Source organism: Staurois parvus, unplaced genomic scaffold (genome assembly GCF_062004578.1).
Source record: "Staurois parvus isolate SC_StPar_1 unplaced genomic scaffold, SC_StPar_1.0 ptg000839l, whole genome shotgun sequence".
Taxonomy (NCBI): domain Eukaryota; kingdom Metazoa; phylum Chordata; class Amphibia; order Anura; family Ranidae; genus Staurois; species Staurois parvus.
This window is the reverse complement of record NW_028318635.1, coordinates 1984740-2000149: the sequence shown is the minus strand read 5'-3', so window position 1 is coordinate 2000149 and position 15410 is coordinate 1984740. Positions and strand designations below refer to the sequence as shown.

General features: G+C 38.3%; 1 protein-coding gene across 1 annotated transcript in view; it reads left to right on the top strand.

The window, feature by feature from the left end:
- Nucleotides 1-15410, top strand: part of LOC149443674 (uncharacterized) — a 627829-nt gene that overhangs the window by 349410 nt on the left and 263009 nt on the right. Inside the window, 5 exon segments of the mRNA XM_089655378.1 lie at nucleotides 84-303; nucleotides 3982-4074; nucleotides 5471-5638; nucleotides 7874-8033; nucleotides 9694-9842. Of these exon segments, the coding sequence (XP_089511504.1) occupies nucleotides 84-303; nucleotides 3982-4074; nucleotides 5471-5638; nucleotides 7874-8033; nucleotides 9694-9842 (790 nt within the window).

Here is a 15410-nt window from a genome sequence, read left to right as displayed (position 1 = left end):
CCTCGCCAAGCTCAATTCAATGAAGTGACATATAACTTGACAACTCCATTTAACTGTCTTTAATATCTTTAATCTCTTTGAAGCTCCTGGAAGATGAGAACAAGAAATATGCTGCTATTGTAAGCTCCCTTCCAGACAGGCTCAGTGGGATTCCTGGAAGTACAGCCCTGGCAGCGGGATTAGTGTCGTACCTAGGCGCTTATGAACACCACTTTCGACAGCTCATGCTAACAGTGGAATGGCCTATGGCTGTTAAAGAAAGAGGTTTCCCATTAATGGTAGACTCAATTGATCCAGACATAGGTAATACTGATCTAGATGAAAAATGTGTACATGGTGTAAGATCTTCTGTGTTGCCCAGTCAGATATTATTAGCAATGATTTTGTTGCTCTAGTGGTCTGTCAAACAATTGTTACTGTTATTTTTTAGCTTGATATTATACTTTTATATACATTGAAGGATGTACTCTTTTGTTTACCAAAGCCTGTTCTTTCTTTATCTTGTTTTGTTGCAGGATCTCTCTATTTGTTTCAACTCTACCCACAAATCTCTCTTCTTCTCCTCACCTTGTTATCTTTTTCCACGTTTCTTCCATTTTACATATTTTAACCTCTTGGTGCCGGCGCCCCTTTACAAGTTTCAGAAGCCAGGAGGCGGGCGGGCTTTTAGGGTCATGTGACCGCCGTGATTCGCCGTCACATGATCAAAAAAGGTCCTGATCGTGAGTCATGGACATATGTGCTGGGAGCGTGCAGGGCGCGGGCTCTCAGCACATATGTATTTTCTAATGGCACACAAATATGCAGCCGTTCGGCGTCAAGGCCCAGAAGGCCAGAGGCCGCTCGGCGTCATGGGTTTAATTTCATATCTCTTTCTTCTCTCTATGTATACCTGGTATACTCATAAGCTATGTTCCAAGGGTAAGCAACAAATATGCCTATCCTTATAATTCTCAGTTTCCTGAGGCTACAGGCATTGAATATTTAAAGCAGACCTTCACCCTACCCACACACTTTCCCTCATTGCACTCCTACCCCTCTCCTCTATCACCGTTGGACATGTATTTATTTATCTTTCCTCAAATACATGTTTTTTTAGGACCCCCCCCCCCCCCCCAGTACTACTGAGATTCTTGGCTAAACAAGAATGACATCCCAGTTATCTGCAGTCTCTTGGGATACTGTACAGTGCATGTTACATATATGCATCATCAGGGGGCTGGCTGCATGAACTAGGAAGAGACAGCTGGCCCCCTGATGGTGACAGTAAAAAAAGGTGATGGCATGGGACCCAGCATGTGGTAGCTGAGGATAACCCAGCAAACAGGGTAAGAGGGGATTTTAAAAAAAATAACACAGGTTGATTTAAGTTCCATTTTAGGAATTTGTTAACAGATTACTTTTGAAATTTGAAATTGTGTTTCATACATACTGTAGAGAATTATCAGTCTGTTAATGCTATAGTTCACTTTGAAGTCTCCAACCACATCTTGTTATTGCACTCCACATGCTATGATTTGTGCTTGGAAATGCTATAAAATACCCATATCTCTTGAATATAATGTCCCCCCTCTTGAGCTAAATAAAAATCCTTAGTGGTCTGAAAACCTCCTACTGAAAACCTCCTAAACTGAAGGTTGCTAGTACAATGTTTATTTCATTGCATATCTTTTGTTGTAATTTCAATTGGGTTTTAATAACATTGCTTAAAGTGTATTGAGGTTAACAAACATCTGGGTCCTTAACTCTTTTAACATTTTAAGGCCTGCATGCTTTGTCGTCTGACATCTTAAACTACCCAGGAGCCCCAAATTCTGGGACTCTCTTGTATGCAGCTTTTGGCCTTGATAGTGGAAACCCCTTCCAACTACTTAAATTCACTTGTGATTAACAGGCTCTGTGACCAATAACGCAATGTAGGAGATGGGGGTTAAGTGATGGCAGTTCCTAACTTTCCTCCTCAGAGCTGCAAAAAGCATTTTTAAAGTGCTTTTGGGATTTGCATATTAGAGTGCCTTGGGTGTTAAGTAATAACAGTGACACTGGTTCCTTTTATTAGTTCTACTGCATAAAACTTTAAAATGTTCATTAGCATTATTACATGTGTTGAATTATGTTAAATTTGTGCATTACAATATTTGGGCTTGATTTACTAAAGTCAAATACAGTTCACTTTGCAAGGGACTTTTTCCTTAGCTTATTGAATGAGGTGAAACTCCACTGACTTCCATCATCTAATCATGTAGAACAACCAAAAACAATTTTTTTAAAATCTTCCTTACATGTGATTGGATATACAGTACATTGCTCAAAAAAATTAAAGGAACACTTTGAAAAACACATCAGATCTCAATGGGGAAAAATATCATGCTGGATATATATACTGATATGGACTGGGTAATGTGTAGTAAGGATGAAAATTATCAACCTACAGAGGACTGAATTCAAAGACACCCTGAAAATCAAAGTGAAAAGATGATGCAGCAGGCTAGTCCATTTTGCTGAAATTTCATTGCATCAACTAGAAATGGTACTCAGTAGTTTGAATGGCCCCACGTGCTTATATGCATGCCTGACAACGTTGGGGCATGCTCCTAATGAGACGACAGATGGTGTCCTGGGTTCCTTTGCTCCCAGATCTGGACCAGGGCATCACTGAGCTCCTGTACAGCTTGAAGTGCACCTGTGCGTCGGATGGACCTAAACTTGATATCCCAGAGGTGTTCTATTGGATTTAGGTCAGGCAAGCATGGGGGCCATTCAATGGTATCAATTCCTTCATCCTCCAGGAACTGCCTGCACACTCTCAACACATGAGGCCGGGCATTGTCGTGCACCAGGAGGAACCCAGGACCCACTGCACCACCATAGGGTCTGACAATGGGTTCAAGGATTTCATCCAGATACCTAATGGCAGTCAGGGTGCCATTGTCTAGTCTGTAGAGGTCTGTGTGTCCCTCCATGGATATGCCTCCCCAGACCATCACTGACCCACCACCAAAACGGTCATGCTGAACAATGTTACTGGCAGCATAACATTCTCCACGGCTTCTTCAGATCCTCTCATGTCTGTCACATGTGCTCAGGGTGAACCTGCTCTCATCTGTGAAAAACGCAGGGTGTCAGTGATGGACCTGCCAATTCTGGTGTTCAATGGCAAATGCCAATCGAGCTCTATGGTGTCAGGCAGTGAGCACAAGGCCCACTAGAGGACGTGGGGTCCTCAGGCCACCCTCATGAAGTCTGTTTCTGATTGTTTGATCAGAGACATTCATATCAGTGGCCTGCTGGAGGTCGTTTTGTAGGGCTCTAGCAATGCTCATCCTGTTCCTCCTTCTACAGCTCTGTCCAGCTCTCCTAGAGTAACTGTTTGTCTCCTGGAATCTTCTCCGTGCTCTCGAGACTGTGCTGGGAGACACAGCAAACCTTCTGGCAATGGCACGTATTGATGTGCAATCCTGGAGGATTTGGACTGCCTGTGAAAACTCTGTAGTTGTCCAGGTATCGCCTCATGCTACGAGTAGTGACATTGACCCTAGCCAAATGCAAAACTAGAGAAAAATAGTCAGAAAAGATGAGTAGGGAAAAAATTGTCAGTGGCCTTTACCTGTAAAACTATTCCTTTTTTGGGAGTCATCTCATTGTTGCCCTTCGAGTGCACCTGTTGTTAGTTTCATTAACCCCAAAGCAGCTGAAACTGATTAAGAACCCCCTCTGCTACTTAACTAACCAGATCAATATCCCAGGAGTTTAATTGACTTGATGCTATACTCTGATTAAAAAAGCTAATGGAAAATTCTCTTGCAAAAGGAGCTGCCTGTTTGCCTGTAGTAAACCATCCCATTTTTCTTTAAATAAAACTTAAATGATAGCCTAGTTTATAAATAAATGTGTAATCAAGGTGTGTTATGTGTCATTGCATAATCTTATCGCTTGCTGATGTTTGACCATATGCGTTCTTTACATGTGTTGTTTCTTTAGGTCGTGTGATTGAATTCTCAGTAATATTCCCTAATGATTTCCCTATGGAAAGACAGAAGAACAGTAGTGATATAAATACTCTAAAAACAAAAGGTAATTATTGCTTTGTAAAGATTGTACTTCTTTAAGGGCCAGTTCACAACACAAAAATGCACTCCGGATGCATTACGGATAGGTTTTTGCTTACAGTTCACACCACACACAGTTCCAGTGCAGTTTTGATGCAGTTTGCTACCTTCCAGTATGGTTGTGTGAAGAAAAAATGCAGAATGTTCTACATTTTTACTACACTGGAAACTGACTGGAATTGACTGCACTGGTGTGAATTAGGGCCGCTGGAATACATGGAAAACACAGTGCATGCATTTTTGATGCAGAAAAAAAATGCACTGGACTGCATCTAGAGTGAACTAGCCCTAAAGAGACCCTGTTAAGTGTCTACAAAATTGGAGGCAGATGCACCCTGTAATAGAACATAATGAATACTTTTCTCTCCAGTGTTCTTCAAATCTTTTTTATACTATATGACACTTCGTAGTGTGTAAGTTAGTGATCCTTAGTTACAGAGTGACCAGCAGAAGGAACATGACACCCACTTTGAAATGTTGGATTTCAGCAGTTTGAATATTATCTTTTCACCATTGCATTTTTACTGCAACTATAATAAAGACATGCCTGGGTATTATGCTCTTTCTTTTGAAATTTTCAGTAATGTGAAGTAAATAGAAAAATCCAGCAGGAATAGTGCAGACAGGAACTACAGTGTATAGATTTTGACTACTTTTTTTGGGACCCTCGCCTACAATAAAGCAATATAACGTGCTTCATAAATCACTGTTATATGAATTATATGTAAATGTATTCAAAAGAAACTAGGTTCTACCATTAGAAAGTGGTACCTATTGATAAGAGAGATGAGTCTTAGCACTGACTGCCATTTTTATGAAAAAAAAGTGTTCTGTTGACTGATGTACATTCTGAATGGCACCCTAATGACACATCAACAATGGACCCACATTCCAACACACAGCAACAACAAAGAGATGTGAACCAAAATGGGGTAAAAAGATGCAGTTACATACTGAGGTGCCTTGTGGTGCAATAATAACTCTTTTAAAAAAGAATGGGTTGCCTTACTGGAAATCATAATAATATGTTACATACAGTAAATGGTGTTAACGTACATGCAGTAAACCCACAGCAATTAATATAAACATGGACTAGACCTAAAGACCTAATAACTAAAGAAAATTATCTACAGCCCACTGTTTTTCTTTTTACTATAATCCCATTATCTCAAGGGTGTCAAACTGGTGGCCCTCCAGCTGTTGCAAAACTACAAGTCCCATCATGCCTCTGCCTTTGGGAGTCATGCTTGTAACTGTCAATCTTGCAACGCGTCACGGGATTTGTAGTTTGGCAACAGCTGGAGGGCCACCAGTTTGACACCCGTGCATTATCTTGTCTAATGCAGACGTTTTTTCAACAGAGAAAGAATACGATGAGGAAAGTGCATGGCAGCCTGCAGAACCAGCAGAGCTAACTATCTTTTCTTCATTTTTACCTGTGATTACTGAGGATCTCTACATGGACTTTATTAGAGCTTTGATTATGAGAATTGTAAAGATGGAGAAAGTTCAAAAATGGTCAGCAAAAGGTAAATTAATGTAATTTATACAAATGTCTAATGCAATTGCTTGTATATTGAGAATATACTTTAAGTTTAATAGCTAATAGTATTTATTGTTTAATATTTTAATATCCCAGAAAATGTGTGCAATTTAATCAGTAGAAAAATACTTTGCTGTATAATAAATGCTAATTTGGAGAGTAGTCAACTACTTATATTTAGTATTTGCCTTACGTTTATTGCTGCCTCCTATGCCTATTGAGCTGTATAACAAATAGCATACACCCAATTACTGGACCATTCCCATATTTGTTTTGTTTTATTGTGTCCATTCCCTTAAATAACTTTAAAATAGTTCTAAAGTCAAAAGGTTATTACCTTAATGTATTCTCTGCATTAAGATAGAAAACTTTCCACTAGGTGTTTACCACCTCACTTCTCCTGAAACACCTGAATCCTCTCTCAATCTAGCGCTGTGCCTGTCTGCAGCCCTGCTCTTTTTTTTTCCTCTGCTCACAGATAACACAGGCAGCAGTGGTAGCCATTGGCTTCTGCTGCTGTCAGTCAAATCCTGTGAGGAGGAATGGTTGAATGAACTGTGTATCTATGGATGCACACAGCCTGGCTTGGGAGCATGTCCACAGCAAGCTGGGTGTGCTGAGGGGGCACTCGAGGAGCAGAAATGCCAGTGGGGACTCCAGAAGAGGAGGTAAGCCACTCCTCTGTGCAACATCCTTTCACAGATCATGTACGTGAAAAACTATTTTTTATTTTAGAAAAAAAAAGCCTTTAATATCACTTTAAGCCTAAGCATGCTTCTTTTTACACTATCATAGACCACCATCCTCATCAACATGTGTTTATTATTTAAGTGTATGCAAAGCTGTATAATTTTCTTTTGAATTTTGGATAGAGTAAGGGAAGTTTAGAACATCTGTCTGGCTTTGTAACTGGCTGTGTCCCTACTAGGGAGATGAACCCTCTTTATAGGTCCTGTTAGCTATTACCTCATAGAGAAAGTGGTGGACAAATAAAAAATAGGTAAATTATAACAAGAATGAAGGGTGAGGGGAAATTTCACTCCACCTAAAAAAAATAACTTTTAATTTCAGCTCCTCATCACAGCTATTACCTTTTGCTCTCATGAGCAGGGTCCTCCTAACTCTCTGGTAATAAATAGTTTTGTACTGCCTCCCTTTATATTGTAAAGCACAAGCAAAAACAGTTGGAGCTGTAAAAACCTGTATAATAATAGTAATCTTATTATTGGTAAACTTGGTCAGGTGACAAATGTCTAAAGGGACTGTCTCTTTACTTTTGAGAAATCTCCTTACATCCTGCTGTGGACAGAAAATTATACAAAAAACCTTGACAGAGTCTGTTCCCTTCCCTCCTTTTCCTCCTCTACCAAAGCTAAAGCTAAAGGGGCAGACAGGCAGGCAGAAAGCTTTAATGCAGAAGAGACCAAGCATGTCTATTCTGCATTAAATATCCTGTCTCTCTGCCCATTTTTATTCCTAGGCTAAAGTTCCACTTTAAGCAATCCATAAATAGGCAGATGTTAGTGTGGATGGCCAAGTCTGCAATATGTTTAGATGTCCATAACATTTACCAGATCTAATAGAAATGGACAATCAGCAGAGATTTCAACCGCCTCGTCACGGAAGGGGGAAGAAAAAAAAATAAGTCCTTTAAAAAGCAATAAGTGCATCAATGTGACCATCTTCTTCCAGCCACTAATTTCCAAGTCAATATTTTAAACCTCAAAAGTCAGGGGCAGGTCTTGCATAGATAAGTTATTGAGAAAGAAATTGCCATTACCTTGTCATGGGCCCAAGGTTTACATTTTAATTTAGGAGAGAGAGAAGTTTAGCTTAGACAATGCCAAGAACTTAAAATACTGTGATAATGTAAGCAAATTCTGCTGTATAACACGTTTGCATAATGCTTGAAAAGTATGGGTTATTTACAGTATCTTATTGCGAGATATATGGTAAGATACACTAATACATTATATCTTTTTATAAATTGTGTTTACTGCTATGTCTACATTATTTTACTCATGGATGGTATTTATTTAAAAATAATTTATTTTGTGTTCATTTAATTAAATTAGAACATGCTCAGTCTCCCTGTATCATTAATGTTCTTGGCATACCTGGTTATTGGACAGGTGGTGACCTTGTAGTTGAGCTGGAATGTGACTTTCAGAACTGTAATTGGACTTTTAGCTCAATACAAATATGATTTGTGCTTCTGCAGATTGGACTCCTCAGCAGATGGAGAATGCAGCTATACTTTCCTTTTCTTGGCAGCGTCCAACATTGCTGATAGATCCATGTTTTGAAGGAAAGATGTGGATTCAAGATATCATGGGGACAACCTCAGAAAATCTGTTCTCTTCCATAAATCTACAGGCAAGGTGAGTTAACCACTTGCCTTCCAGAAGATTTACCCCCCTACCTGTCTATGCCATTTTTTTTTGCAATAAGGTGCTGCGTTACTTTAACTGACAATAGCACAGTCATGCAACGCTGCACATAAATGAAAGTTATGTCCTTTTTTCCCCACAAATAGACTTTTCTTTTGGTGGTATTTTGATCACCTCTGTGGTTTTTACTTTTTGAGTTATAAAAAAGACCGACAATTTTGAAAAAAAAAAAAAACAATATTTTTAATTTTCTGCTATAAAACATCCAATGAAAAAATTTTGAAAATCAAATTTCTTCATACATTTAGGCCAAATGTATTCTACTACATATTTTTGGTAAGAAACCCCAATAAGTGTATATCGATTTGTTTGTGCAAAAGTTATAGCGTCTACAAACTATGAGGCATATACTGGAATTTAATTTATTTATTATTTTAAACTAGTAATGGCTGCGATCAACAACTTACAGTGAGACTGTGATATTGCGGTGGACATTTTTACACTAACACTTTGTGGCAACCAGTTACACTAATACAGTGATCTGTGCTAAATATATGCTCTGATCACTGTACCAATGGCACTGGTTGGGAAGGGGTTAACATCTAGGGTAATCAAAGGGTTAAATGTGTGTCTAGCTATGTGCTTGGTGCACACTAGGTGGTGCTGTTACTAAAGGAAGTGAAGGATCGTGTTCCCAGCTTTTCAGGGACACACAATCTTTCACTTCCACATCTGTCATACCAGAGCTCTGCTTTGTTTACATAGGCAGAGCTCTGTTCTTTCTCTTGCCTGACGATCAGCGTTCACTGGCAGTCACAGATCGGCTTCTGCTGTGAGTGTTCACAGCAGAAGTGCGTCCCCTATGGCGGAAGTGCAAAATCACATATATATATATATATATATATATATATATATATATATATATATATATACACCTGATTTTGCACAGGAGGATCACCCTGTAGCAGTAAAACTACTATAGGGCAGTCTTCAAGTGCTTAAAGTATATTTGGTGTAGTCCTTTACGTTATGAAATCATCATTAAAAGCATTATAAAAGGTCTGTCTGCTCTCCAGAATATATCCTGTACACATAGAGCTTGGTGCACAGTGTAACCAATAAAGTATTTTTGGAAGTCTTCTAAGGATACCTCTGTTTAATAAGCTGCTATAAAGAGCTGTGCTGAAATGTGGAATTGTTACAAGCTTGAAAATGAAACTGGGATTCCTTTTTTATTATTCAGACATATTTCTTTTTGATTGAAACAAAAGTCAAAGAAAGGTGTTTTCTCCTTACATGTCTAGCTTTTGCTTCCTCTATTTGTTTTGCTGATCCTCCTGTCACCGCAAGTTTTCCAAATAGGGTTTGTTTACCTAATCTTATTTTTTAAAAGACAGAAAAAAACTAATATTGAGAACAATCTACAAGTCTTTCTTGGAGGCAGAGACTGTACAATCTTAGCATATGCTACAGGCCATTGGACTTGGCTTGGAAGTGGTGTTTTTTTTAATCCATAGCAAGAAGGGAGTTTTTGTTAGGCAAACCTGAATTAATTGTATGGAAAATAACATCTAGCATAGATCACTTTCTGCATTTGGTAATTACTTTTTTTCAGATGAATTAATCACGTTAAAACTTTGTATTCAATTAGGCAAGACAGCAGTGTCCTGGCTCCAATTGAAAAAGTAATTATAACTGGTGGCCCCCTGATTCTAAATAACTACTGTAGTAAATGGGATGACTTACTGATGCCTCTTATTGACCACTGCTGTGCAGCTAATGATAAATGCACTCTGCAAGGTATGTTTTTTGCATTGTTTGTTTTCTAATGCTTTCGGCTAGGGTTTTTTTTTCAAATTGTTATTTAGTTATTATTATTTTGAAATATACTAACTTCCTAAATGAAAGGTGTTTAGAGCTTTACAGCTGATACCTCTTTGACTTCCACTGGAGAGTTAAAGAGAACCTGTAAGAAAAGGTATAGAAAAGCTGCCATTGCTGGCTTGTTTTAAAAAGGCATGGAAGCCAATACCATCATTCCGATCGTTGCTTCAATACCTAATGATTCTCTGACCTGAAACAAGCATATAGCCAGTTAACCTGAAAAGTCTGAACTCAGTAGACAGTAAAACAGGGATATAATGATAGAATAGTTGCATCTTTAAAAATATGTCAGCAAGCAGCTTTCATATTCTGTTCTTTTACAGGAGTGTGAGACTTTGAAAAAGTTCAGTAACTTTTGAGCCTGGGTTCACAGTGATGCGGTGTGGTACATCGCATGTGATTCACACAGGAACCGTGGTGCAATTTGAGCCATACACTTTGGATAGCTCAGATCGCACAGCATCCGCAACAAAATAGTGCAGGACCCTTTTTTTTGTCCGCACCAGAATTGGATCGCATGGGTGTTCACACCCATGCATTCCGATTTTACACAACTCACCACATGTTATGAACCGATTGCAGGATGTTGTTAACTTAACAAACACACTCGCAGTGGTTCGCATGAACAGAGTGCGATCATGATGCGGTGCAAAATCGCACAGAAACCGGTGCAAATTCCACACCGCATGTGAACCCAGGCTAAAGGAGTGAAATGCAACTACACAGCTTTGCAACCCTGAGATGAAGTAATAGAAGAGAAATCATTCTTTCTTAAGAGAGGAACTCCTCTAACAATAATATTATTCAGAGCAGTCGGTTCAAGAGTATACAGCCCTCAGCGCGCCCATAAAGGTTAACGAGACTGTATTTGTAAATTAATTAAAACCTCTCACTTCTTTGTGAGGATGTTTTATCACAAAATCATCTGTACATGTAGTTGAAGTTTTCTCTTGTGTGTATGCTCTAGGTATGAATAAGGATTTTAAGGGAACATAATAAATATTATTTTGACAACTTCAACTGTCTACTTGTTTAACCCATAGCACTCTGTCATGTATGAAAGTGATTGTAAACCTTTGAAAGCCAAAATGAACAAAGTATACTCAAATAAAGTGTACTTGCCTCAATTTATAGCACCTAGTGTGGATCCTGAATGCTCTCTCTTTCCCATTCAGTCTGCTTCTGCCACCAGGCACTCTGTGGTGACAGTTACCCCCTTCTAGCACACAGGATGACATTGACAACCTTAAGTGTATTTCTTAACAAGAATGTATAGAGAGGAGGTGTGTCTATTCCTTCCACTCAGGTGTCAAATTACTCTCAGCTCTCTGCTGTGTATGAGGTCTTATCCTTTCCCTCTGCATCCTGGAAGCCAAGAAATACCAAATGATTGATATACAGTCAGGTCCATAAATATTGGGACATCGACACAATTCTAACATTTTTGGCTCTATACACCACCACAATGGATTTGAAATAAAACGAACAAGATGTGCTTTAACTGCAGACTGTCAACTTTAATTTGAGGGTATTTACATCCAAATGAGGTGAACGGTGTAGGAATTACAACAGTTTGCATATGTGCCTCTCACTTGTTAAGGGACCAAAAGTAATGGGACAATTGGCTTCTCAGCTGTTCCATGGCCAGGTGTGTGTTATTCCCTCATTATCCCAATTACAATGAGCAGATAAAAGGTCCAGAGTTCATTTCAAGTGTGCTATTTGCATTTGGAATCTGTTGCTGTCAACTCTCAAGATCAAATCCAAAGAGCTGTCACTATCAGTGAAGCAAGCCATCATTAAGGTGAAAAAAAACAAAACAAACCCATCAGAGAGATAGCAAAAACATTAGGCGTGGCCAAAACAACTGTTTGGAACATTCTTAAAAAGAAGGAATGCACCGGTGAGCTCAGCAACACCAAAAGACTCGGAAGACCACGAAAACAACTGTGGTGGATGACCGAAGAATTCTTTCCCTGGTGAAGAAAGCACCCTTCACAACAGTTGGCCAGATCAAGAACACTCAACGGGAGGTAGGTGTATGTGTGGCAAAGTCAACAATCAAGAGAAGACTTCACCAGAGTGAATACAGAGGGTTCACCACAAGATGTAAACCATTGGTGAGCCTCAAAAACAGGAAGGCCAGATTAGAGTTTGCCAAACGACATCTAAAAAAGCCTTCACAGTTCTGGAACAACATCCTATGGACAGATGAGACCAAGATCAACTTGTACCAGAGTGATGGGAAGAGAAGAGTATGGAGAAGGAAAGGAACTGCTCATGATCCTAAGCATACCACCTCATCAGTGAAGCATGGTGGTGGTAGTGTCATGGCGTGGGCATGTATGGCTGCCAATGGAACTGGTTCTCTTGTATTTATTGATGATGTGACTGCTGACAAAAGCAGCAGGATGAATTCTGAAGTGTTTCGGGCAATATTATCTGCTCATATTCAGCCAAATGCTTCACAACTCATTGGACGCCGCTTCACAGTGCAGATGGACAATGACCCAAAGCATACTGCAAAAGCAACCAAAGAGTTTTTTAAGGGAAAGAAGTGGAATGTTATGCAATGGCCAAGTCAATCACCTGACCTGAATCTGATTGAGTATGCATTTCACTTGCTGAAGACAAAACTGAAGGGAAAATGCCCCAAGTACAAGCAGGAACTGAAGACAGTTGCAGTAGAGGCATGGCAGAGCATCACCAGGGATGAAACCCAGCGTCTGGTGATGTCTATGCGTTCCAGACTTCAGGCTGTAATTGACTGCAAAGGATTTGCAACCAAGTATTAAAAAGTGAAAGTTTGATTTATGATTATTATTCTGTCCCATTACTTTTGGTCCCTAACAAGTGGGAGGCACATATGCAAACTATTGTAATTCCTACACCGTTCACCTGATTTGGATGTAAATACCCTCAAATTAAAGCTGACAGTTTGCGGTTAAAGCACATCGTGTTCGTTTCATTTCAAATCCATTGTGGTGGTGTATAGAGCCAAAAATGTTAGAATTGTGTCGATGTCCCAATATTTATGGACCTGACTGTACTTTGGAATGTTGCAGAGGAGAGAGGGATGAAGATAAACAGGTACAGCTTATTTGGTAGGATTTTTAATTGCTCTGTGTCACCTCAGTGGGCTTACATAAGGGTTTATCACTGCTTTAAATATGTCTAAATACCTGTGTATTAAAGGTTGATTGCACACTGTGTAAAGTAGGATCAGATATAAAACAACAGCTTATGATTAATAGAACTGTATACATTTTTTGACGATAGTTTTACATCTTTTTCTGCTTTATACAGTATACATACAACCTTCTTTTGTACAAATAAATATTTACTAAATGACAAAACATTCAGTGCTTTGGGTTTGCTAACTGGACTGTTGTAGTTGCAGCCTGCTTTGAGGAACAATTTGTTTGAGTGAAACTTCAGAGTGCATTGTCCAATAAAAGAGGAGTCACTATTAGGTACCTTGCACACGGGCATCATAATTTACTGATGTTTACTCAGGAACTTGTTGACAGGCAGCCCCTGTGTAAAAACTTTGAGTAATGTTAAAGTGCATAAGCATATAGACGAGTAAAACTCTTCATTAAACAAAACAGTCAAAGAAATAAACCGCACTCTCACAACACCCAAAAACAGAGGGGTGGGACTTTCACTTCTGGTGTTTGGAAAGCAGGTGGAATGCAAACCAGCATTTCCAGTTTAATTTTCAATGTTTGAGTATTCTTTATGAATGATAGTGCAATTTTAACTTTTTATTCAATAAAGTACTACACTATGAGAGGTTTTTCCACCTCTCTCTTCATGTCAATGAGCTATTTGTAGAATCTCTCAAAGGTGCACGAGCTCCAATAAATGCATACTGGTATCCATTCATCCAAATATATGGGATACTCCACTGGATGTAATTGAAAGCTGAACTCCACAGCTTGGTGGGGGGAAACTGCCAGTTGGGGACCTATAAAGCGTTATGTGACTTCCTTTGCATAAAAGGGGTCATACATTTCTCATGAGTATGCTGTGTACCTATCTGGTGGAGAGGAAGATCACATTTCTTTTTGGTGTCACCTTTTCATTACTTGTTATTACTTATTATTTTTGCACTGAGCACTTTAATTGGACTTTTGAACATTTTAGTTGTATGTCTGTTGTTGATGACGCTTTAAAAAAGATTTTTTTGGGGGGGTTGTGAGAGCGTGGTTTATTTATTTGATTGTTTTGTTTTTAGACTTTAATTTAAGTCTTATAACAAGCAACTCTAAATTCACATAAATTTTATTATTATTGTATATTGACTATATTTTACTTTTACACAATTTCATTTGTGTGGGTTATTTATATATAATATTTCATTGTATTACTTTTTTTGGGTTTGCGTGGGTGTGGGGATTTTATTTTAAAAGTCTTCATTGCCAGTGTTGTATTATACTAATTTATACTTGTGTTAACATGCTTATAGACATGTAAACACACGTATGTGCGTAAATTACTACACTCAAGTGTAAAAGTTTCTATTTATATTTTATGGCTCTGTACTCAATGCTGTATTACTGATCATTACTAAGCTGTGTGCATTGTTCCATAGACTACAATGCATCGCACTTGAAATCAGAAAAAAATTTAGTATTTTTTACTCCAGTGTGCAAGAGGTATCATTGAGCTGCGTAAACAGGATTTTTCCACTAAATACCTAAACTGCAAGCCTTTAAAATGTGAAGAGGTGCCTTAAGAAATATATTCTCTCTTGAAAGCAGAAAGCAAATTACTAATATACAGCAGTTTATATTTATGTTTTAAGTTGTTTTATTTTTTAAATGTATTTCCGACTACTACATAGGAAGAAAGAAATTGTATACAAAACCACTATATGTTTTTAAAGATAAAGTATGTAACCATTTCTGAATAACCATTTTAGTACACAATATAAAAACACATTTGGAATTTTCTATGCCTATTTCTGTTGTCATACCTGTATGAGTTTTAATTGTAATACACATTTCACAGTCTGTTATTGCTGAAAATATCAGATGCATATTTTGTATTTCTGCAAGTTGTTAGCTAGCTACTGTGAGTGACATAAAAACAGATAGTTGCAAAGGATATACCCAGCAGAGAGCTATATCATCTTTACAGAGAGATAGTTAGCGTTTGATAGCCTAGTATGTTTTACAATTTTTTAGACCAGCTGCCTTAATGTACAGTGATGCCATAACTTCCAATGCTGTTTTGCTTCTTTTTACAGTGTTTAGGCTGTTACAGATTCATAGTAACATAATGAATTCAGTATTACAACTTCATCACATTTAATTTTCTTCAAGCTTTGCAGTGTACTTATGAAGAGTTTATAATGTTCAGCTGCATTTCTTTTTATAGACGTTATTTTTTTTTACTTGATAATTCATATACCTGACATTGATTTGCTGGATTTGCAAAATTAAATTTTTCCTTTGCCCTGCTAGTGGTATTAAACTT